The 26,760-nt window shown below is 31.5% G+C and overlaps 1 protein-coding gene across 2 annotated transcripts; it reads right to left on the bottom strand.

Annotated features, from left to right (window-relative positions):
* Nucleotides 1-5,966: 5,966 nt before the first annotated feature.
* Nucleotides 5,967-25,226, bottom strand: LOC130449504 (PX domain-containing protein kinase-like protein). 2 transcript variants are annotated; one of them, XR_008910449.1, is made up of 10 exons: nucleotides 24,999-25,226; nucleotides 24,758-24,946; nucleotides 21,415-21,511; nucleotides 20,710-20,936; nucleotides 17,889-18,132; nucleotides 17,277-17,519; nucleotides 16,869-17,164; nucleotides 15,517-15,652; nucleotides 14,290-14,522; nucleotides 5,967-13,165 (listed from the first exon to the last, which is right to left on the bottom strand). XR_008910449.1 is itself a non-coding variant. In XM_056787382.1 (9 exons), exons 1-9 carry the CDS (start codon nucleotides 25,098-25,100, stop codon nucleotides 14,341-14,343), a joined length of 1,716 nt encoding a protein of 571 aa, XP_056643360.1. In that variant the 5' UTR covers nucleotides 25,101-25,221; the 3' UTR covers nucleotides 13,770-14,340. The 2 variants fall into 2 exon arrangements, 1 of the variants encoding a protein (XP_056643360.1); XM_056787382.1 differs by lacking the exon at nucleotides 5,967-13,165 and having other exon boundaries at nucleotides 13,770-14,522; nucleotides 24,999-25,221.
* Between the last annotated feature and the right edge of the window lie 1,534 nt (nucleotides 25,227-26,760).

Genomic DNA, 26,760 nt, shown 5'->3' with positions numbered 1-26,760 from the left:
ATAATATTCTTTAATGAGTGAGTATAAATTTATCAGCAAGGCTTATCTAAGTTGGAATTTCTGGAACCGTTGGCGATATTCATACTGAATATACTGTTCAGTCTCTGACGACGATAACTTAGTTATCGAAATCCAGTAGCAAGGCTAATCGTTTATAAGCTTAGCAACCGGTGAACAAATGTAACGTAAAGACTTCTTTACAAAACGTATACAAGACCAAAGCTTGAATTTGCGCAAGGATATTGAGCTTTTAGAACGAGTTCAGCGAAGGGTTACTAAAATACCTCCTCCGCTGAAAGATTTATGCTATGAAGAACGCCTAAGAATATTTGCCCTATCCTCTCTCAGAGAACGTCGCTTTAGAGGATACTCAATGAAAACCTATAAAATTCTTACACATATCTACACTTGCGATTTGGACATTTTCCAAATCAGCAGTAAAGAGGGCATTCGAGAAAACTATCTAAGGAAAGAAACTGCAAGTTGCCCCGGAAGAACTTTTTGACAAATCGTATAGTATATATGTGGAATGTATTAGAAGAAGAGACAGTGACTGCTACAAATACAAATATTTTCAAGAACATACTTGATGCTGGACTACTCAACTACAAATAATCAAATTGTGCACTACTTTTAGTAGACTGAAAAGTATGAACAGTATTCTGAAAAACTTTCATGTTTAAATTAATAAAATAATAGTTTCATCCATGGGGTGCGAGAATTGACTATTACTCAGTGGACAGTAATACGAAGATTGCAGGAGAATAACTTGACCCCTAAAACACCTGCGATTGGTCCAACTTACTCCAGCTAATCATACGTTTTGTACAGGATCATCTGAATTGGATGTTGGATCAATGGGGTTCTGTTCTATTCTCAGATGAGACCAGAATATATCTCCATGATAGCGACCAAAGAAAAAAATTGGACTGAAGACGAAGAGAGCGATTTACAGATTGCTGCTTTGAAGAGCGGAGTGCCTATGAAGGTGGTTTTTGCATGATCTGGAGTGTAATTTCGAACCGACCCGTAAGGTCGACCGTGTTTACGGAAGAAGAGGTTTAACGGATGATAGATACATCGACAGGATTTTAGCAACTCAAGTAGTACCTTACGTCGACTGAATCGGAGACGAATATACCTTTATACATGACAATGCAAGACCGCACTCCACCAGAATCGTGCAAGATTACATTGCAGAAGTCGGTTTTCGTGTTATGGAGTGGCCAGAAATCCGATAGAACATTTATGGATAAGCTAAAAAGAAGAAGTCAAGCTACACTTCCTACCCCAGACTCCATCTCAGAGCTTATTGTTGCAGTAGAAATATAGATGTTGTTAGATCAAGAGGCACTCATACTCATTATTAAAAAATTGAGTTTCAAGTTTTAAATTGTCAATAATCCTATTTATGTTGACAATAAGATCTGATGAATAATTTCAAAAAAAATATAGTTAAAGTCAAGAGTTTACAGCGAGCCGATTTCTATGCACGCAAGAATATGAATTTAGCACAACATTTTTCTTAAGTTTTTGGCAAATTCGTCACTTCTTGGACTTTGAAAAATTACAGTGTGCCCTAAAGAAGTAGTTATTTATAAATTCTTATTTTATATAATGACAATACTGAACAGAACATGATAATGAGCAACGCAAGATATAGGTAATAGCTATTTGTTGGTATGGTGCCAATTTTATTGCATGCAATTTGCAGTTCTAAAGAGAAAACTCATTATTTTTTATTTAACAACCAACCGGATGTCAGTTAAATCAGCTAATGATGATTAACAAGTTGATGGTCAAGGCAATTTTCACAGTTTTATTTGATCGCATTAAATGACTAAAAATACTAATTTCATTATACAGTTATCACTTAATGGTACAGAAAATGTAGGCTTTTCAAGAAAAAGTTTCATTTCTTATTTGATTTATGTAAAAAATCTCATATTGGATAAATTATTTCGTGGTGGCAGTCAACGTGTTAAAGCACTTGTTCGATAATAACTTGTTATCTTCTGTGGTAATCTAACCTTCTTATTGGTTCATGATTTTGTGCATAGCATTTATTTACTCCACTTTTAATTTTGGAAAGTTGGTACAAACACGGATTTAACTTATGATTAACACGTTGACGGCCAAGGCAATTTTCACAGTTGTATTTAATCGCATCAAATGATTAAAAACATTAAATTAAATATGAAGTTATTACTTAATGGTACAGAAAATGTAGGCTTTTCGAGAAAAAATTTCATTTCTTATTTGAATTATGTAAAAAAATTTCCTATTGTATAAATTATTTCATTGTGGCAGTCAACGTGCTAGAAAATAACTTATTATCTTCTGTGATAAATCTAACCTTCTTGTTGGTACATAATTTTGTGAATGGCATTTATTTACTTCAATTTTAATTCGGGAAAGTTGGTAACAACACAGATTTCATTTTAGAGTAGCTATGATGCCAATATTTTGATCTGCATGCAGTTTCCTACACTTTGTCTTGCTCCATGTCAAGTGGCATTTAGTGTATTTCATTTGAGAGCTTGTTCTGTTAATAATAATAAAGAAGATGAAATATACAGTGTTATAGAGGCTGTAGAAAATACATTTTCCCAAAAGCAATATGATATGAAAGTTTTCTGTAATTTTTTAATTCTTCGTGATAAATCGTTAATTTTTACCTATTATTTAAAACTGATTTTCTACCAAAAAAGATCTAAAATCGATTCATAATGATCAAGAATAATTTTTTTTTGATTTGGTTCTCATTCTAGTAGTATACATTTTTAGTTCAATATGAGGCAAGTCAAGGAAAACTTACTTGATCCTCGGCTCTACGGTCCATGAAGAACCTTGGCCTCCTTTAAGACACAGCTTCATGTCGCCCGATCTCTGACCTTTTTTTATAATTTTTAGATCTCACCACTTTTGGCTTTATTGCCTTTTTTCTTCATTAATTCGCTCCAGATGCACATGAGCCACTGTGATTGTTATTGTGTATTATATAATTAATATTTTTTCCTAATTTTGGGTCCCAGTTTCGACTGCAAAGTGACAATATGTTAGTTTGATCTTTCTCGATACTAGACAAGATTTGAGCAGTTCAATCATTGAAAAATAGCATCGATTGTCAGCAGCCAGCGTAATTTAAATCATTTCTTTCAGTAATGATTAAAATATTTAAATTCCGTCACCTTTTCAAAACCAAATTCAATATTTACTGTATCTAAGGCTATACTGTTTCCTTTATCTATCAAAATATATTCCGTTTTATCCTTATTAATTAGAAGTCCTTTTCTCCGTGCGATTTCTTTGAAATCCCTGCAGCTTTTACTTAGACACTTTTCTGTGGTTGGCATAAAATTGAACTTTTCATTATTCTCAGAATTTCAAATAAAATTGAAATTGATGAACAATTTGAATTTTTAGAAGATGCAATAATGCAACGAACGAAATGTAAAAGTAGCTAGAATAAAACTTTAGTCATATTTCCAATCACGGTTTAAATCGCGCTGGATGAAAGCGTTCAGGATAGAAAAAAGGTTTTTCAAAAATAATGCTGAGTGGCTTGATACATCAATTTCATTTACAATAAGAGAAGATGGAAAGATTCCTAAGAGGAATCCATTTGAATCTAATTCCGAGCGAACGAAACTACTACAAACAAAACAGTTGATAGACTACATCAATAAATATATTAAATTATGTCACTCAAATGAGTTTAAGAGCTACTGGATACCAATAAAAGAAAATAATTGAGTGCCTTCCTAAACAAGCAAGGGATTTATTAAAACCGGGACTTCTGGAACCCTGTGGTTTTGACAAAATTAATGACGCCAACGATGATAGTGAAAGCGATGACAAGAATAGCTCTTTTGGTTCTGAAGATGATCAAATCTAATAGCTGTATCATTTTTGTATGGATATGTAATCACGTAAATAAATAACTGGAAGAAAACATTTATATCTTACGATAATGTCTTTTTGAATTAAAATAAAACTCAAAATGTTAACTGTATGTTTTATTTGTAGTAATAACACTTAATAATAATTGGGAAATATTTATAGAGTTCCTGATTTATTGCCAGGGATAGGACCTTCTTGCCCCAGTGGGCGACGGCCTAAAAGCCCAAGGAACGTTCAAGCAATGGACGAGGGCCACGAAAGCCTGTTTTCCAAACGATGGTAATTGACAGTATATCACCTTTTCTTTTCTCACTTTTGGTTAGGAAGCTTTCTCTCTGTTTACACTTCAACTTCTGTGACTGCCAGTTATTTAAACAGGTCTTATTATTTTCCATGTACAACTTTATTTATACAATCATATGCTTGCTTGAAATCTGTGAAGAGGAGATATAATTTGATGTTTTATTCAAAAAGCTTTTCCAAAACATTCCTGATACTAAAAATCTGATCAGTATTAGACATCCTAATTCTAAACCCACAATGGTAGTCGCCTATTATTCTTTCAGAAAAGGGTTTTAATCTATCTGCGAAAGCTTCATGCCAATGCAGGACAATGTCCGTCCATATACTGCAGGTTTCGTACTGCAGTATTTACACGATTTCGAATTTGCTACTATGGATAGGCCAGCGAGAAACCCGGACTCAAATCCTATCGAGCATTTATGAGATGAACTTAAGAGAAATGTTTGGGCGATAAATCCTGCAGCAGTCACGGAATTCGACCTCAAAATGACTCTAATTACTGAAGAATGGGTTAACATCGAACAAGATGGAGTAAAGAAACTCATTCGATCCACGAAAAAGCGATTGGAAGCTGTTGTTAGAGCCAGAGGAGGAAACATTGATGAGATAAGTTTTTATTTTGATAATTTAACTTTATATTTTCTTTATTTTTTTTTTCTTCATTGTTGCCTTTGATATTTTTTCTTTACCAAAACATAACAACATAGATTATTTATTATAATGTTAAGACTATGGCTTTGAGATGCTGAAATCAGAAAAAGAATGGAAGCTATAGATTTTTTGAAAGAGTCTTTTTGCTCAAACATACAAAATTTTTTCCATTGTAGACGAGGATCCGGAAGAAAAAGGTGCACATCCGAGAGAGATTGTAATCAGATCATAGAGGTCTCACTAAAGTCCAACAAGAGCTCATAGAAACACGAGCAGTGGCTGGACAGATAGAACGAGACTTAAGGCAGCTAACATTGAGCCAAAAAGTCCAGCTACTGGCCCCAAATTTACCCTAACCCACCGAATAGCTCGTCTACGATTTGCCAGAGAACGGTTTAATTGGACTAACGAACACTGAGGCTTCGTTTTGATCTCAGACGAAAGCATAGTGTGCCTGCATTGAAGCGATACAAGAGGAGAATCTACAGCAGACCTGGAGAAACGTGGCTTTTGGAGGTGGTTCCTGGATGATTTGGGCGGGAATTGAGGCAAAAATCGAGTTGGTTTTAGGGGATCACGTCGTTCCCTACGTCAGATTTATCGACGAAAGCTTCATGCTAATGCAGGGCAATGCCCGTCCATATACTGCATAAGGCAGTATCTACACGATTTCGAAATTGCTGCTACGGATAAGCCAGCGCGAAGCCCGGACTCAAATCCTATCGAGCATTTATGAAATGAACTCAAGAGAAAAGTTCGCGCGATAAATCATGCAGCAGTCACGGAATTCGACCTCAAAATGACTCTTACTGAAGAATGGGTTAACATCGAACAAGATGGAGTAAAGAAACTCATTCGATCCATGAAAAAGCGATTGGAAGCTGTTATTAGGGTCAGAGGAGGAAACATTGATGAGATAAGTTTTTATTTTGATACTTTATATATTATATTTTCTTTTTTTCCTCATTGTTTAAGATTCCTTTTCCTTTGATATTTTTTCTTTACCAAAACAACAACATAGATTATTTATTATATATAATGTTAAGACTATGGCTTTGAGATGCTGAAATCAGAAAAAGAATGGAAGCTATAGATTTTTTCAAAGAGACTTTTTGCTCACTCAAAAAAGTTGTATTTCTAACAAATATTATTTGAACAATATTAATACTACTTATCAAAACATCCAACTACTTTTATTCCAAAACGATATCTAAAAGATTATGAAGTAACATTCACATACTGATACAACACATTTACGATAGTGCGGAAAATAAAATATTTCATAAGATTCTGTCATATTACATAAATATAAAATACTAAGTTACGGCACGTGTTGTACACTGTACTATTACAACTACTTACGAAATAATTAATATTTCGATTAATGAATTGGCATAAAAAGTTTGTTAATTACGCACTATATAACAAAATATAAATTATTTCGTTTGGATAATCGGAAAAATTCTAAACAATGACATTTACACATAGCAGTGCTTCGATATAAAACTATATTATGTGGCCCCACTTTATATGTATTCTTAGTGCCAAATGTCACAAATCACAATGTGCGAGAGTTACTTTTTATAGACATAATATTGGACTAGGTACAAAAATTAAAGCATTTATTTTACAAAATATTTGATATTACAATAAATATTAATATTACTATATCAGAAATTTTATATTGTTAATACAGTTTACTTGAGGCGTGGCATTGCAAAACTCACTATAACCATATTTTTCCAATATCAAAGTAACGGTGGATTCTGAACCACACGAGAAAAATGGGTGTCACTCCAAAACTCATGATAAGAATACAACATAGGGTACGGTTCACCAATAATGGATGCATTGAGCTCAAAGGGAAAATAAAGAGATATGTTCAAGAATCAAATAATTGATTATCGAACATGCTGTTCTCAAAGCAAGGTACAAAGCTTTTTATAACGAGCTAAAAGACGAACAAAGCGACCTACTTATTATATCATTCGACTGTCAAAAAAATTTGGTTTTACCAAAGATTAAAGATCAAAGTGGGTATTACTGCAGACAATTGTATATTTACAATTTCACCATTGTGACGGGATTTTCCAAACACACCGGACAACATATTTTGCTATACTTGGATGGAACTTAAACAAAGAAAAAGTTCAAATGAAATTGCATCAGCAGTTTTTCACCTCCTGAGATATTTGGACTTGACTTGATTAAGTCGATTGAACTGGTGTTTTCCTATTACAGGACACTCTTTTTTACCACCCGATAGAGTATTTGCATTAATAGTAAAGGGTAAATAATAATCTCTTCTGAATGCCATTCAATTTTTTCTGAATATTGCACAGTATCGAAACTGGGAGAAGTTGAAGTGTACGACTGGAGAAGTTTCAATGCTGCTTACTTCAAGACGCCTGCTAGATGGCATTTCCCATTTAACGAAGCAAAACGCTTTTTATTCAAGAAATCTTCTCGATAGTTGGAGAGCTTTTCTTTAACTCAGATGTAGGCCAATTCAAGTTTGTTTCTAAGAAGGGTATCAACCTATCAAAAGTTAAACTACATGAAGTAAATCATGTGAAACAAGACAAGATCAATGACATTCGACGAATTATTATCCAAGCACTTTGGAAATGAGTGGCGCCATTTAGAAGAATGCAATTTTTATAAAACTGTTATTGATCATGCAATAGTTTCTGACAATTTAGCATTTGAAGATGAGTGTAAATGTGAAGGTCATGAGGAGGATCATGCAGTAAGAGTTTAAAACATTTATCAATAATAAATTTTATCAATTTTAATGCTGCTTGTATTTTTTGAGTGCTTTTTTACTATAAAAATTATCTAATTTTTTGCATTAATACATTTTTAATTGTGTTCGTGCAAATATTCCTATATCCATCTAATGACGGTGCAAATTATTCCTTATCCACAGTTTCTCTGCAAAACTCACTTTATCCAAACTTTGAAATGTTATAATTAAAACAATTCCGCAGCCCTGTTTAAATTTTCTTATCAGAATCGCTATTTAGATGTGATGAATGAGTTTGGAAAAAAATTTTCCAAAAATGGATACAGTGAGTTTTGCAATGCCAAGCCTCACTTATAATAAGATCATTAAAAGGAGCGTGTATAAGAGTACTTGGTTCTATTTTATAAAAGTTGACAGATGAATTTTTATTTAAATCCACTGAAAGATTACATGTCTCTTAATTAATAAAACTATGACTTCAAAATATGTACAGACTAATATGCAATACCAACATATGAATAAATAATATGATCTATACTTGTTGAAGGTTACCATAGGGATAGAAAAAATTTTTTGGACATTGTATTTATTGGAGAACATTCTGCACTGCTTCAGCAATGTCCTAGACCCTTGGTATATCAGAAATTTATAGTTACTGAAAACGTTACACATTTCTTACATTGACTGTGTACTGCACAATTTTAGATACACCTCGAAGGAGTAAAGATACATTCGTTACGATACCCTGTTTTTAAACGTATTTGAATTTAAGTCGGCAATTTTGTAGATTTCTGATTGGTCAAATCGCAGCACTTTTGACATACACGACGGTCATTTTTTATTCAACCTCCGATAGACACTTACGGTTACTTTTCGACATAATCACCGAAGAGATTGATACATTTGTCATATATGTGGAAATGCTCTCAATACTCAAAGAAAGTGTAGCCTAACCGTTCAGTAACAATAGAGTACAAAACAGATGTTGAAATTCCATAGACAAAGCAGTAATGGTAAATCTGCGGTTTTCTTTAACCATTCTGTCAACTCGGTGAACCAGGTCATCTGAAACGACGGATTTGCGTCCTTGGCCCCCTTCATAATGCATAAACTTTCGACACCATTCACGCACAACACCATCACTCATGAAGTTTTTCTCATACACACGAATCATTTTCCGATGGATTTCTGCAGCACTACGGCCTTCAGTCTGTAGAAAACGCCGACTGACGTCAACAATAGCGAAGTTTGTAGTGCCAGAGCTTTGCAGTCGCCTACAGCGCATACCCGTCTTCTTCTGCCCGCGTAGCGTCTGCAGAGAGTGATCGGAGGTTGAAAAAAAAACGGCTCCCGTATTATGATTGACAATTGTATAAATTGTAAACGTTTTGTTATTTCTTGCGTTCTTGTTATTATTTTATTAAAATATGAAAACAATTCTTGTCGGGACTAATTTGAAAAATGACCCAAGTATTAGCAGAGATCATTCGCACCCCAAATAGGGGGGCTTTGCAATTTATGGCCAGTTATCGTCTACGGAGAAGCAAAACATTCTGAATTGGTATAAAGAAATCTCAATAGAGACAAAGGTGAATGCCATTGTGTTTAAAATTGTGAAAGCGTTGGGTAGGTCATCGAAAATAACACTTTTCTATGAAATTAATTTTTTTTTGGAGTTGTTAGCACTGGAATAATAGTTGTAAAAACCTTCGATGACAAAAAATATAATTCGATGCATTGTTTATAGTTTCTTCTTTAAAAAATGGACGTAACTTGTTGGCAAGGCAAAAACCAACTTGGATTTAAGTGGCCACAGTAGTAGTAGTATGGAAGAAATAAATTTTAAGTAAGCTATAAATGGGTCATAGTGAATTTTTACATCATAAAACATTTTCGAACATTAAAGTTAAAGATACAAGAATAGAATAAAGACAATTATTAAAATTAGTGGAAAAGAATAGAATTTGACATTGTACCCATCACTCAAGACGGTAGTAACAAATTTTATACTTGATATTTGATTTAAATTAATCAATAAAAGTTACATTCACATATTTATTTATCACAAATATACCTTAAATTTAATATATACAACAACTCTAAATGTTACAGAGCTGGTATTCATTTATGAAAAAATTCATTTTATAGATACGATTTTACCAGAGATTATAATATGTACAAATGTCGTTATGAAATTTTCTTACCACATTGAAAGACATTCAAAACACAAATTTAATCTTGTCCCCTTGACTAACAATATAGACAATAAAAATAAATGTATAATATGATAGGTACAGCATAGAATTAACTAAAAAATACCAATAGTGAATGAGAAGTTTCTAAATATCATTTGGCTTATCTTCTTCATCTCTAGTGCCAATTGTCGAAAACTGAACCAATTTTGAATCGGAAAAGGAAGCCAGTAAAGATAGCAGCTTTTGAAAAATAGGAAGTAAAGGGAACAAGGGGTGGCTCACAACAGGTTTTCGAAAATGAATATTGTAAAATTGTGACATTCTACGTATTATCATATTGTTAGAAATTGATGGAATAAAAAATTCAAAACGACTCCAATAAATAAAGTTTTGATGAAGTGATTCGCTTTGAACAAGTTTTGTAAGTTGGAATGGCCCAAAGTGCCGTTGACAGTAGAAACCTTTGTGTCTAAGAATGTGCTGCTGGACATGTTGAGCAAACTTCACCACAAATGACACTAGGAATGACATAAACTACCATGTCCAGAGCCACTATGTTGAAAAAGAACCAAAGAAAATAAATTTTTCCCAATACAGGTATTACAAAGCTGCTTGGTTGAAACAAAAATTTTTTCGCTGGTATAATTAGTCAAGAAAATTGGTAAAAATCGAACTTACTCCGTATCGAGCTGCAACTAACTCACTTTTATTCATAGACTTTGAAGACTAATCGAATAATTAATTTCATTTGGCTTGTTTTGTCACCAAGTCTGTAAATTACTTTAATACACTTGAAAATGATTTTATTATTAAACTGATAAGGGAAGTTGTATCCAGAAAGTAAAAATACTACTTATGTGAAAAAAATTGGAGACTGAAACTGAATAAAAGTAAAATTTCAAATAAAAATCTAACAAATTTTATCAAGTGAATGGGGAAAAAAATTTGTATCAATTTTAAAATCCCTGCATATGTAGCAATTATAGTTGGATTAGTTTGCTTAATATTGTATATATATAATAATTAAATAAAATATTGAAAGTTGTGGAACCAGAAACAGGGGTATATCAAAAAAGTTTTAGACTATAAAAATCAACAGTAGATGCCATTCATACTATAAAACAAGTGATCGAAAAATGCTACGAGCAAATTAGAATGTAATTGCTAATAATCAACAATCATTCAACAGAAATGTAGGACAAAAGTATATGAAAAAACGAAAACAAAACCAAGAACAGTTGAAGAATTGTTTACAAAATAGTTTATTATTTGGGTATGTATCAAAAAGGTTTTAGACAAAAAAAACAGTGGATACCATTGACACTATAAAACAATTGATCGAAAAATGCTATAAGCACAATATTGGAATTGCAAATTTTATTCATAGACTCCAAATAAGCATCCGACAGTCTGAAAAGGAGGACCATTATAAAGGACACTGACATAATCCAAAAGTTAATATGAAAATTAGTGAAAATAACTATGCTAAATTTTAGGGAAAGGGTAATGACAATAGAAAGACCAAATGGCCTAAGGAGTTTGAAATAATACATGAGATAAGGTCAGATGGCATAATAAGGACATTAATATGGATGGAAGTATCATTAATAAATCAAAATAAATGATAGCATATGCTGATGATTTAACCCTAATAACAAGGGACCAAAAAAGTGTTGAAACACTACCATAAAAAGCAAACCTCTGGTTATTTTGTAAGAGCAGTATTTTTATTATTTGATGTTAATAAATGTATTACATATTTTACAGATAAGTAGCTCACTCTCTATTCCAAAATTTTCGAAATTGATTAACCCATGAAAAAGGTTGGCGACCGCTGAACTAAACTGAATCTATAGTACTCAAAAAGTTCTGTATACTTTCACAATTTCCCCGAAGCAGTTTATATTCTACCGTTTATCTAAATGTGAGATTTACTAGAATTTGATAGGATAAGGAAAATTTTAATAGGAGGATTGTTGGATTGGGACCTAATATAGGAATTGCTCCTCTACAGGAATATACGGGAAATAGTGAATAGAAGCCATAATATAAATAAATGATATATAATCATGAGATTCGCTATTAAAAAAAAAAAGGAAAATGGAGGTGATAGAATTATGGTTAAAACGCGAAATTCCTAGCGAGAAAAGACCAGATTTAGTACATAAAAAGGTAATTGGTGGAATGCATCTATTTACATTTACTGTTAATACTGAGGACATAACAGTAAGTGAAAATTAGTTTACTGTAAAAATGCAATGCAAAAATGAAATTCGTTAATTATAAATAATGATTGAATAAAAAAATGTAAAATTATTAAGGGCAACCTTTGATTAGTATTATTATTATGATTAGAGAATCGAACTTATATCAAATATATATTATATAATCGAATACTTAAATAGATAAAAACAAAAAATTTTACGTACAAAAAATTAATTTACAAATGTTTCTCTAGTAAGAATATCCACCAACATTTCTAACGATCAAGAATAATTTTTTTTTATTTTGGTTTTATAATTAACAATTCCAAATATTTATTAAAAAAGGTTTGCCAATAATATAAGAATAAGATCCCCACTAGGCTGTTGGTAGAATTAATATGTTGGAGGCAGATGCTAGACATGCCAGATGCCGAAATTCGCCTTTTGTCTTAATTTGCAAAAAAAATCAACCTAACCTTAAATTAGTGCTAACGTGCAGTTTGTTTGTCAGTGGTTTTTGCATTATTCATAAAAATTTGTGAGTAAATCATTTATTGTAACAATGGAGGCTGATCAGCATACTTTGGAAAAAAACTCATTACGTTGATTGAGAAAAATAGAGGTAATGATTTTACCATCGTATTGACTACCGAGCAATATTTCAAGTCAAGTGAAGGATAGCATGAGAAAAAAAGAATGCAATGAAAAACTGAGCTGCCAAGATTATAGATGTCTAAATAGATATGAAATCATAAAGATACGCCGTTATCTGCAACATGATCAAAATATGCTTATTATTGTAATATAAAATTAAATGTGTATTGTATTATTTCATACTTTTGCTTGACTCAACCATTTTAATAAATCGAATTAAATTGTTTAAAATATCTAATGAGAAATATAAATCTTAAAAACTTACTAAACAACTAGTTAACAAATACTTTTTTAAATGCGAATGGCATAGAATAAAAATGGCATAAAATAAAAATTCTAATTACATCCTTGTTCGTTAGATTTATCCACTCAATAAATAAGCATAAGACCAGCAAGTGAGTCTAATGTATAAAGGTAAATGCGACCTTTATAATAACGGCCGCAGAAGAAACGCTGTTACTTCTTCTTTCAGTACTGCTTCTTTCAGTCACAATTAGGTAAGGGACGAGCTGAAATGTGATTAGAATTTTTTAAACATACATTTTTTGTAAAAGTCCTTGATGCTTGTTTCAAAGTGAAATTAGAATGAGAACTTCAAATAATGTGTTGAAAAATTCAAACACAATTATTTAAAGTTGGAAATCCCTATTATAAGAGTGGACGTGGTTTAGATTTTTATAGTAAATTCAAAGGCGAATCCCGAATACGATAAACAATTATTGCGGGCAGTTCGTGAATATAATTCATACCGTTCGTTGAGCTGAAGGGGCAAATAAGTGGATTGAACAATAAATATGATACGTATCATATTTTCAATTGTACTTTTTCAGGTATCAAATGAAAGTGCTAGTCCCTCTTGTACCCATTTCTTCGAATATCTTGTGTTTTTTGCTATCTTTCTCAATTGCTCTAAATAATTTTCGTCTTTTGATCCAGTTCCTCTATAGGGTTTTTCTATTTTGTTCATGGTCACCTTATTCATTTTTTAATGGTGGTTATAGCCTTATTGGTCTTGTTAATCTGATTATTCATTCTCAAGATATAACTACCTATTTCTAGTATATCTTTCTAGTATTCAATCTTTTTTTTGTTCTTATTATAGGTTATTCTTCCTTTTTGTGTTCTTTTCTGCTGCATATGCTATTGTTGGTACTATTATCGCTTGATATATTTCCATAAATATATTTGTGACACAGTATTGTTTTGGTTTTTGTTTTCTCATCTGTCAATATACTTATAAATAATTTATATGCTAAGTTTGTTCACTGGTTAAAATGTGCAGGCATATAAATACTGTTCTTTAAAAATTTGCGGATTCTAGTTAAAGGACACCATTTGTGTACAAAAACAGAGACAGAACAGTAAAATTTGATAGATAAGTATTAACAAAAATGTCAAAACTCAAAGTAGAAAGTTATAAACCTTATTTTCTGTGACAAAAAAGTAAAAGCCTCAGTTTGGGCAATAATAATAATGAAAATTATTTTTTATTTATTCCTAGGTATAAAGAAATATTAGGCTGAAATATACTCTTATTCATTTGATTTCGATAATGTTATACTTCCTATCAAAGTTATTCTTATAAAACTTTATTATAATGTGTATTACAAAATCCTATTAGTCCATTACTCACATGCTGTTTAAAAGCGACTTTACCCGCTGTACCTCTTCTTTTAATATAAATTCAAGAAACTTTGGTTTTACGCAAGGCAGATTTATTAAAATTGCAAATGGCTCCTAGTAATTCGGAACGGTCTTTATTCCCTGTAGGAACAGAAGATCCATTGATAAGTGATGGCATGTCATCACCTATTGGCGGCACAGGTGGCGGTGGAGGAGGCGGAGGTGGCGATGGAACATTATATCCTAAAATGAAAAATTAAACATCTATTAGAAATATGCATTACACAATTTAAAAAAATTATAGTTGATATATTTATAGTAACCATCATGGTATAACGCTATATGGTAAGCAGTTTTATATGGGTCATATAGCTTTATAGGATGACGGTTACTTTACTTTAAAATTGTTTGTGAATTGTAGAATTTTACAAAATATAGAAATCTAAATGAGGAAAGTTGTTGTTTCTATCAAAAGAAGCAGAAAATTTTAATCTTACATATTGACAGTAAAAAATCTTTCAATCAGATCAGTCGTATCCAAATGTAATAAAAAACTTTTAATGTTGATATGCATTGGTCTCAGGTTCGACTCTGTTTAAATCAAACGCACATGTTGAATTCTAAACTCTTATTTTTCTTTATTATTTACCCAAAAATACCACAATCAAACATAGCTGTTGAAATTGTTTATTATACAAATATAGTTCATTTCACCTGAAATCGTTGTCAATCATCTTTTATGAAATATTCACATTTAAATTCCTGTAAATATTTCAAGCGATAGCCACAAAAATGTGATGATAGCATTATTACTTTATTATTTCAACGTTCAGTAAACTGTATTGCATACCATCACAAGACAATTAGGAATAACCAAAGAGAAGCAAACCAACCTGAGACCAAGAATACTCGTTATTAAACTTGTATTCATTTGAAACTGGTTTCAAATTTTGCTAGTCGACATATCATATGGTATCTTTGACATTAGAGACCAATACAATGATACATCGATCGATGGTTTTGTTTCTTCAAAAAATGATAGGTGACAATAAATTTCAGCAACTTTTGTTGTAACATATAGAAAAACAAACTTAAAGGATATTTTTTTAGCTCCATCTTCTTTGTGTAGAGATGAATGTTGATGATGAGCTGTTGTTAAAATTACAAATCATTAATTCTCAAATCAAATCTTGTCCACCATATATTTTAGGTAGAATTAAGAGAAAAATAACATTACCAGTCGTCGAGGGAGGGGTGGATGTACCAACTGAAGTGGCTCCACTGCTATTTACACTTTCAGATCTCTCACCATTAATACTGTTAGCCTTTTCCAGTCTTCTGTTGTGTTTATGTTGTTCCTTAGCTAATCTTTCCTAAAAAATTGTTGCTATTAGGAAAAGTGCTTTTATTGGCAGTACCAAAAAATGTAAATAACAAATGAATGAATGAAAGAACATAAAAAATAACATAACTAATGAAAAATTGCTTACAAATAATGTTTCATTCTGGAGTTTCATAAAAAAAAAAACAAAAAATAAAAAAAATGGTAAATGTTTCCCACTATTTAAAATGTAAATGTATCATAAAGTGTAATGATTGTACAATTATAGAATAATTCTATACCGTTTTCTTTTTTAATATATAATGCCACATACTTGGAGAAAAATAGTAAAAAACCGTATTTTACAAAAAAGTTTATATCTGTTATTTTTCAACGTAAAAATGTTAGTCTAATTCGAGTACAATAAGAAACATAGACAGTTTAAATATAAACTATACTTCTCCCTCGAAATTACTATTTTACAAGGGTTGTATTCTCAACTCAAGGAACAGTAGCAAGGTGATCCCCCTTTCTCATCGCTAAAGAAAAGGAAGCGCTAACAGCAATAAAAGTTGATACCAAGTCGAAAGCAAAAAGTCAACCAAGGAATACCATTGTAAGTAGAAATATTTTTCCAATCGGTATCCGCGCATATTTAGAAGAAAAGGGCAGTTCTCGAAGAACCAGTAGCCCGTCCACAACGTAATCTACAGCGAAGACAAAACCAGGAGTAGATTTTGAATAAAAGAAATTGTATTTAACCATTGTTTCACTTTCATATTCGACTCAGTACCTCAGAAGCTTCGTAAGTAACACTTCCAGCAAATAACCAGGTTACCAATCAAGTAAGGGCGAGTAAAAACTGTTCAACTGGCTTCAGCATATTCGTCATCAACATACTGACCCCTGGAGTATTTTATTTTCTTCACTGACACTGCCCGGAGCACACAACGATAAAAAGAGCGTTACAACTTGTGACATTTCTTCCTTTTTCTTGCTTTATCCTTATGCCTTTTCAGGTGTAGGATTTTTGTCTCTTCAAGTCAATTTAAATTGCTGATTATACCAGAAGCACATATACAGGGTAATTGATTAGTGTGATAAAGTCAATTTTGTCTCATGAACTTAGAAACCCTCTGTTTGTTGTTTTGATTATCAACAAAATCCTTTAGAACATAAAAGGGTATACCAGAAATAATTGATTAAACATTTCATTAAATTAGACATACTAATATAAATAAAAGTAATACTGATAAAATAGTATTTACCATTTTGTGTCTAGCTTGCTTCTTTTTCTCTTCTTCACAACTCATCATTTCTTGGACTTTGACCAACTTTTTTTGACTCCTGACAACTTTTTGTTCATCCCTCAACCTTTCCTCAATTTTGTGAACAGCATGCTTTAATTGTTCCTTCGTTGAAGTGGCAAGTTTTAAATGAGCTTTGTCAGTGGGCAAAAATGATAAATGAACTACCGAGAAGAATGGATCGAACAAGAGATCGCTTATGGTCGGTAAACCATGTTTGCATCCTTCCGATGACAGTATTCGAGAAAGTAGATCTCCTAAAAAACAAAGCAATGCAAAATATTAATCTTCATTAAATAAAAACATAAAGGTTTTTTGAGAGAATTTGAGGGATTTAATTAGATCTCATAGATGAAAATTAATACTTACTGAGTTCAGTTACAGGATAATTTGGCATATTATCAACTATGCTTTCATGCAACGGAGCCCCAAACATCATTTCGTAAAGTACGTGTCCAAAACAGTAGACATCTATGGCTTCTAAATTATTTATTTTCTTATGTTGCATAAAATATGGTCGGTAAAATGAAGGCACACCCAATACTCCATTTTCTATATCCAGAAGTTTTACTCGATCGTTATCGATTATGATATTTCCAGTGTGTAAATGACCTTAAATATAAAATTTTATTAATAAAAAAACATCATTTGAAGATCACCATGTAGGCCATCGGCTATCATCCACATTTTTTTAAAACTAAACGAAAGATTGTTGATTTTTGTTTATTTTGCAACTGAATGGAGAAAAAAAAACCAAATATTGTAAAAAATTGAAACCAAAACCATAAAAATCTCGGTTAACACTGTACAAAAAATGGTAAGTGTTATAAGCACGAACCCATAAGGCTCAAAATTGACGTGTTTCGGTCGTCGGACTGGGCGAACGCGTCACTTATTTTGTCGGACAAGTTTACCAATTTATTAATTAGTACACAATATGATTACACATTTCCAAATATACAGAAAAATAATAATACTCACCATAAGGTAATCCTTTATCATGTAAAAACTTCAACGCCTCTAATATTTGCCGACCATACAAAGATATTTGCTCTGCCGTGAGTGTTTTATGTCCCTTGGGATTTCCGTATTTTTTTAAAAATGATTGTCTCGGTTTAGCTCCAGAAAGGAGATCTCTCAATGTCCCATTTTTATGTGCCAATCGAGCCACCAATGCCCCAGTTTCGGTAGATAAACACAGCTCAATGGGATATATATATGGATGCTAAAAATTAATTAATATCAAATATTTCTTATGGGGCATAGAAATAGTGGAATTGAACATTTAATTTCCGAAAATAATTTTCAAAGATTCTCAATTTATAAAAAGAATATTAATTTACGTATTAATTTTGTTAAAAGTTAAAAAAGTCTCTATAATTGCCAAGATATAATTTACAGTTCAGTTTACAGGTAAAGACACATAAAGAAAGGAACACCACAAAGCCTAGTAAGAAAAGTGATAGAAGCAAAAAGATAGAAGAAAAGAAGGAAAGGAATACCCATGAAAAATACTTAGTTAGGTTAGGTTAGGTTAGGTTTTCGACTGGATTGATCTAACAGGGTCTGATCTGCTAGATTGGAAGAACATTGAAAAATCTTTGGTCTTTGTAAAAGATCATAATATATTTCAAGCAATGCATTTCTAAGGAACAGTATGCGGAACTACAGAAGGTGGTTGAATGTGTATTTAGTATACCTGGTCATAACACTAATGTCGACAGTCTTTTCCCTCATAAATTCACAGTGGACAGAATAAAAAAATCGATTACTACTGACAACAGTACTTAACTATAGATACTGAAGGAAATTAATGGGGTTGATAAGTATAGTAAATATTAATAAGTTATAATAAAGTGTTTGCTTTATATTATAATAACTCGTATCATTTTACTCAAATATTTTTATTAAAATATGTTATTATTTCAATTACATGAATTTTATTTTACCTGTTGGCACTAGATATTTATTTAACTATTGCAACTTTATTAATGCGTCCAGTTTTAAACTGAATTGTCTTGGTTTGTCTAACTTCTAAATTCGGTTTTTTTTAATTTGAGGTTGGCAACCTCGAGTTATGAAGAATCTTTGGTGTTATCTAAGGCCCCTTTCACATCAAACGAATCCGAATCAATCTGGATCACTCCGAATCAAGTTGAATCTGATTCGTCATCTCCACTCTATCACACCAGCTGAATCAACCTGAATCTATGAAAATCCTTTCATCTTCTTTTTGTTTTCCTTCGTTTAGTTGCTTTTGAGCTATCATCATGGACGCAGTTGTTTTAAATGCAATAGTGTTTCGTAGGAGGCAACGGCGGAAACAGAAAACAAGAGGAGTGTGGATACATCACATAAATAGGAAAAGGCCGGATTTTGGTATGTTTCATCATTTACATCCTGACCTACAAAATGATGAGAAGAAATTCTATGACGTCATAAATCGTACTTTTAAAATTAATAACTCCACGTCCATCTCGTATGGTTGTTGATTCAAGACTGACGGACGAGGAATCTGACAGTCCGGTGCGACCTCCAATCAAACCTGATTGAACCAGATTCGTCCGGTCTGAAGGCGGGAGAAGAGTCCCTTCAAATTTAAACGGAGCGCTCGAAGCAGAATCTTGGTCAATCAGATTCAACTTGATTCGGATTCGTTTGGTGTGAAAGGGGTGAAAAATCATGTAACAAAACCATCAAACACTTGAAATGCAATTCTTCTTGCACTCTTTGCCGGGTCCTATTAAATTCTTTGAGTAGTAAGTCATCTTTATCTTTACATGTTACGTTAGATCCCCTTTTCTTGAAGCAATCTGCAATGTCCTTTCAGTGACTAGATTTCAAGCGTACCGATTATCCACATGGCTTGTAAAACACAAATTTTAGTTGGCCTTTGGGGTTCAATATTATTGAGACATTGTCTGACAATTTATTTTCTATAATGCATTTTACAGCTTTGTCCAGTGGCTGTAGTTTCAAAGTGGTGTTTGAAGGCAAGTTGGGAATTTTTCCTTGTGCAAAGCATTACTAGTTATCGAAGCCTTAGGTTTGACATGTAATTTGTTGGCAGATTATTGACATTTTTAAAATATCATGGTTCCTGATATTTTCCAATGATGACTGGGTTAAGTTTGTAGGTCCTTGTACAATTCGTCCCAGCACTACGGTTTAGCAAAGTTTGCTGTTTTTTTCACCTTTAAATTTATCGGCTTCGAATGATAAAGTTTTGCCATATATTGTGTCTGGCAGTTTATCTGTCTACTTATCACATACTTTTTAATCAACACTACCACTTTCACCACAATTTTTTTCAAAAAACAATCTCGTTTCGTTTTTTGAAATTTTAAAGCCACCCGTTGTTAGCATGTTCGTGTTCTACTGCAAACTGCTGGGCCTTTTACTGAAGGATAGGGCCCTTTATAGTGATCTTTTTCTTTCGACATTGTTTTAACCACTTCAACAGACATTCCTCTATGTCCATGATTTTAATTTTTTACTGTTTACAGGCCAACTACTTTCTTTCGAAAACTTATCTTTAAATTATAAAATTGTACCTAATGTACTTGCAGGAATCCCGAATTAATTAGCTACGTCAACTTTTTCAATTTGTTAAAACAAGGAAATCATTTTATTGAGGTATGTTATATTAAGGTTGCACAGTATAATCTATTGAGTTTAGATTAGGTCTCAGTAGTGGCTAACTAATGGTTTGAATCCTGTGGTGCTGAAGGAAATTTATGGTATGCAACTTCCGGATATCTGGCATAAAATCTAGTGATAACTCAATGGGGCAACTACTTACCTGTAGCTGACCGATGCTTTTAAAAACAGCATGCATCTCTCGATCATCCAAATATTTATCGGGACCGTAATCAGTCCATCCTCCAAATATTTCTTCCTTGGGTAAAGATTTACATTTTAATTCATAATAATGTTTCCTTAATCTCCAACCCATATCATTGATTGGACCTACAACTTCCCAGCCAACTTCCCCTCTCAGCGCCAAAGATACATGTTGTAAAGCCAACTCTGTGAAATCAACATTTATTTTTATACAAATCAATGAAAAATAACAAATTGACCGAGGTTAAAATAATGATAAAAATTGTGATAATGGGCATAATTACATTTTGTTTCATCTTTTCATAAATACATGAAAGTTATAAATAAACTAAAAATTATTTTTGGTACAAGACCTCCAGAGCAGCAAGTATCAATTTTTTTGATACCATATTCGTTTATAATTGTGGTCATTTTAATTATAAAACGTTCGAGTGAAAATAATAGGATACAATCATGTAATTTGAATTATTTTAATGAAAAATCATTTTCATGATGGCAATTTTGATAAAACAATGAATATCCCAATCCCAAAATCATCTTGTTATTTTCATCAAATATATGATCAATAATACCAACATCCCTTATCTTACAGTGACCTTCATAATAGGAATATTAATTTACAATGAGTCGCTTAGGAAAGAAGATAGGAAAGCCTCAAACTTACCTCTAAATGGTTGGCAATAATTTGCTGGATCAACAAATGATCTAGCTGGAAGTGATGAAACTAGTATTGGATTCATTAGGATGCTGTCTAGATATTTCTGAAAAGAAAATATCGTTTTGCTATGGTGTTTATAAGTAGTTTAATTTTTTTTAAACATTTATTTCTGACCTCTAAACAGATAACAATAATCTGGCATCAAGGCCTTAAATTATTAAATTATAAATCATGACTGAATACAAATAAAGTAATTCTAGTCTTTTTTATTATTCCACTACTTTTCTCAATAGTTTCTCAAATTCCCTATACATAGTTTTTTTACTTCCCTCTATTTCTGACTTAAAACACTGTTATATGCAGTTATACTTGCAAATATTGGAGACTTTTGAGCTTTTTTGTACTTAAACAATTGTTCCTAAGTGCTTCTTTTTCCGCAGATTATAATTTTTTGCAATATGATATAATGAGATACTAGATGTGTTATATTTCTTCACAAATATAATTTTGATTGCTTTATTTTAGAGTCTCTATAATTTATAATTTTTAGTGGTACAGTGGCATTTCCATAGCTTGCGATAAGATACCTCATATGTGGTTCAACACAGTAAGTACCTAGCGTTAGCACTCAACATATGATTGCATCATTTAATTGCACCTAATATTGGAGACAGTTTGTATTATGTTTTCCATTTGTAATTTCCACGTCAGATTTTCTGTAACTATTAACCTGAAGTATTTGTACTGTTTCACTCTTTCTAATATTACATCATTTATTTTTATTACCGGATTGATGATTTTTTTCCAACCTGTTGTATAACCATACAATATACAGTTTTTCTATATTCATTATCAATTTATTATGACACAACCATTGAAAATAATGTTGAAAATTACTATTAATATTTATTTCAAACTCATTCTTGTTCATACCTGAGAATAAATAAGACAGTATGATCAGAGAATGTAAAATACTTTACCTTAAGTTCAGCATACTCTCCCACTCACTTCACTACTTGTTACTCCATTTACTTCAGTTAGGTGTCTCCTTCTTGTTGAGTACGACTTAAGAGTTCATAGCTTTTGCCTTGAAATCCCAATTTTCAAATTTTAAAAAAAGTTCCAAATCCACTATGTCAAATGCTTCCTTTAAATCTATGAACACAGCTACCACATAGTTGTTCTCATTTAATAGGGAAATATCCACTTTCCATTATATTATTTGTCAATTTCGTGATGGTTTTTCCTACTTTATCAAACAAAGCCATTACATCTTTTTTAGTAATTTTATCAATTCCAGTTCAAAGTTTAATACGGGATTCCCTTGCATATTTTCAGCCAGGTCTCTTTCAAAATTGGCAACATGTTAATTTATCTGTTTTGTCATTTCTTCATTCTCAGTGATTTCTTTCCTTCCTTATCAACAATGTGATGTATTTTTATGTTCTTTCTTGACCTTTTCCCACATAAGTAATTGAATATTTTCCATGTCCTCCTACTATCATCCTGTGGTTGCCTGAATTGACTTTCTGCATGCTTTTTTTACAGTTTTATTCTTAATCTGTTCAATTTACTTTAATGATTGAAGCAATTTAAACTAGGTATTCTATTGGGTAAATAAGACATATGAAATGCAATCCAATCAAAAATGTTGATCAGATATATTTTAATTATTGTTAAGTACTTTAAAATTTTTTTATGAATGCTTGTAAAACTATTCTAAAATATAGATTTGAAATTTCATGTCAAAATTTTTATTCATTCAAAAATCATAAGAGATTTAGTTTGTGCCCTTCAGTACAGCATCTGAAAACAAGACTTACAGAATGGACTGGTCGAGTAGTCATTTATATACTACCACGTATGTATTTTTGAGAGGGGAAAGGAAAAGCATTTTATTTTATTAGTATAGAAATTACTAGTGTTCTTTATTAGACAGCTGTTTAAGAGGCCATACTCAAAATGCTAATGCTAACTATTTGGTGAAGGTTTGAAAACATTTGCATTGCTGATTAAAGACTATTGAAATCACTGCATACTTGGCTGCTTGCTTGTTCAATAAAAACAATTCAAGTATTTTATTAGTTATGAACGAGTTATATATCATAGTTGGTAACAGAAGCTTCAATAACGCTTAACAACACGAATTAGCCCTACAAAACCCATGCAGCTCCATGGACAGTAAAAAAAGCCCAAAAAGTATTAAAAAAATGTTAAGTTGAAAATGAAGCTGAGGAAGGTTTGCAATATGGTACTGGAATAACGGATTGGTAAATTGTTTCAATTAGTTTAATACTACTTTACATCAATTTTTTCTTTCACTTCTTTTTAACGCATTTTTCTTGGAATAAGTTTTTTCAAAACAGTGTACACTCTAGCTCAAAAAATTTTTAACCAATCATTTTTAAATTTAGTATATAATTTCCTTATAAAATTGCACTGCATATGAATCCCTATCATAAGCGATATTTTTATTTTAACGTTTTAGAGTAAAAAATATATGAAAAAATGGTAAAAAATTACGACTTAACAGACCCTTAAAAATGCAAATTTTTGATTTATATTTTGATTTGATAATTTTTCTGTGTCATTGTTTTCATATAAAACTTGTGGCTTGTCTCATGTGCACCAACTTCTGTGGTGGGATGACAACCTATGATGCATATCAGCTGATTTCTCTCCTACTTTTAAAGTTATATTTTTGTAAAATATCAAAAAATACTCATCAATATATGTATCAAATAACCCAATAGTTTCAATAATAATATTCATTTTTTAAATCATAAAAAAGTTAATGAACATCAGCATGAAAAGATTTTCTCCCTTAATATTTAAGCAATGAGAAATTTTTTTTAGGAAATTTGATTATGATTATTTGAATAATGAGAGAATCTCTAAAGGAAAATTTATACCAAGGCATGGGAACAGCAAACAAACTTAGCTCAGTCTACAGCTGCTCAACATTCTGTATTTACTTGTCTTATTTGAAAAATAAAGTGTGATACTAATTTCAAATTAATTACTGTTGTAATTAGCCAGACAAAAAGTGAAAATGAGGTACATGTTAATATTGTATTTTGAAATTTACCCAGTGGCTTGTGAAATTTTGATAAAAGTAATTTAAGCTCAAACTTTGATACAAAGCAAGCTTAATATAAAATTAAGATAATCTAATGTAGGATGAACTTTGACCTTATTTAGAATAACAACATCAAAATAAATTTGTGGAAATACCTTAAACTTGCATTCAAATTTTGATAATTATACTGTACTTTATCAATAAGAAAAATAATGTATTTATTATTTAAAATATTTTAAAACATAAGTAAATATTAAATCAAGGTTATACCTGTAAGCCCTGTTGCCTTTCGCCAAGAAAATGTGGGTCCATATTTCCAATGAGTTTTTTTGGAGGTAGTTCCAGGGGTATCCCAGAAGACTGCAATGCATTGTGCAACTTACAAAAATCATTGTATCTTTTACTTATTTTCCACGTTTGATCCGAAAAAGGTCCTCTATATACTTTTATAATAAATTCCTGAAAATGATAAATTATTCAAGTAATTCAAAACTTACTTAAATTTTATTACAGTGTGACCATTGACGTTTTTCCAGTTCTCAATAGTACATGTTAATTGTTCCGTATCATCTAATAACACTTTATTGGTGGTTTGTCGCTCAAAAATAGCCATTGAATCGAATTCATTTGCCTATTTTTGTGTGTAAAATCCATTAAGAAATAATTTATATACAACCTAATTGATCATTCCCAACCCTACCATTTCTGATTTTACTATCAGTATTTTGACAATTAAAAACGTTTTGACGTTGTGTATATTACTTCTTCTTTATGTCGTATGGTCTTAAATAATAAAAGCATTCAGCAAGTTGTAATTATCAAAATATATTTTTTATTGAGATAAATGTCATAGACTCAAATAATTGGTCAGAATTTAGTATCCGGGACAGATGATAACAAACATTATTATGTTTGGTATAGAAAGATATAATAGAACTATTGAATAAAATACCTCTGTACTTTCAGTTCCAGTAATATTCTAAAATTTATATATACATGAATATATATTATTAACTCCAATCACAATATTATCTATAATCTTCATTGAGAAATTGTAAATACTGTAGAATAACTAAATAAACATACCTTTAAAGACAAACCTGTATAAAACTAAAAAAGAAGAAGACAATAATATTAATCAGCAGTGGCGTTGTGGAGAACCAGATTTTGAAAATAAATGTTTAACATTTTTATAATTATTAAAACATAGGCGATAAGTATACATATTCTATTATACTTGTTTCTTAATTTTTTCATGTATGCACCTATTAGTTCTTAAATTTAGTAAACATAAAATTGGCCTCTTTGAATATCAGAGGCAAAAAAAATTAATTCAAAAGCAAGAGTTGTTTTGGTGGTGGAAATACAAACAAAAGCAATAATACTAATAGTAATAAATTTAGATAGGGGAGCTACAACAAACATTTAAGATAGCAACTCTCTAGGTAGTAAAAAACTGAGGAATAATAAAAATATATGCAGAAATAGTTTATTATCACTCCGATCCGTTTTTTGAGTCTATTTAAAATTGTATGTCAAAACTGGTTCAGCAACTACCTACAGTCTTGAGATAGTGGTGGAGTTGCACAAGGTAAAAGGCGAAAAAGCCTGTTCCATTATTAAGATCTGCTACCTAGGGAGTGTTCCTGTTTCTCAACCTTAAAATTTGCATTGCAGGATAAATATTTTAGTAATATTAAGTAAACCCAAATGTCTACAGAAGTCTACAATACGGTACTACATGCAATGAAAGATGAAAATTAAGTTGCGTTAAGCAGATTTGAATAATAGCATTCATTAACGCTCTGATACTGCACAAGGAGCTTTAGCATACATCACAGCTCTTGCAAAGGGAGACACAGTAGATCCTTTTAGATATCACTACATGTACAAACCTACCCATCCCATCAAAAAGCATAAGTACCTAGAAGGAGTAGTATCAATACCTCGGGAAGTGGGACATATAAACCCAGAAAAACAGTGTCCTTTGGGAGGAGTGTATGTTAAGGTGTTTTTTTTTGTCCCATCGTGAAATTTTGTTTCAAGTATCTAAAAAAAATTCCCTGAAAATTTGGGCGCTTTATATTAATACTAAGTCCTCGACGAAGGGGCATAAAGATTTCCTCTTAAAAAAACACACATTTTAAAATTTCTATAGCTCAGTGGTAGCTCATGGCATCGTTTCGACCACAGATGGGCTTTTTTTCAAAATTGAATGCTTTACAAAACAAATTAAACTTCTGTATTTTGATAGTAGAAAAAATATTGTATGA

This window comes from Diorhabda sublineata, chromosome 10 (genome assembly GCF_026230105.1).
Source record: "Diorhabda sublineata isolate icDioSubl1.1 chromosome 10, icDioSubl1.1, whole genome shotgun sequence".
NCBI lineage: Eukaryota > Metazoa > Arthropoda > Insecta > Coleoptera > Chrysomelidae > Diorhabda > Diorhabda sublineata.
Note: the sequence above shows the minus strand (reverse complement) of the source record. Positions and strands in the feature narration are given on the sequence as shown.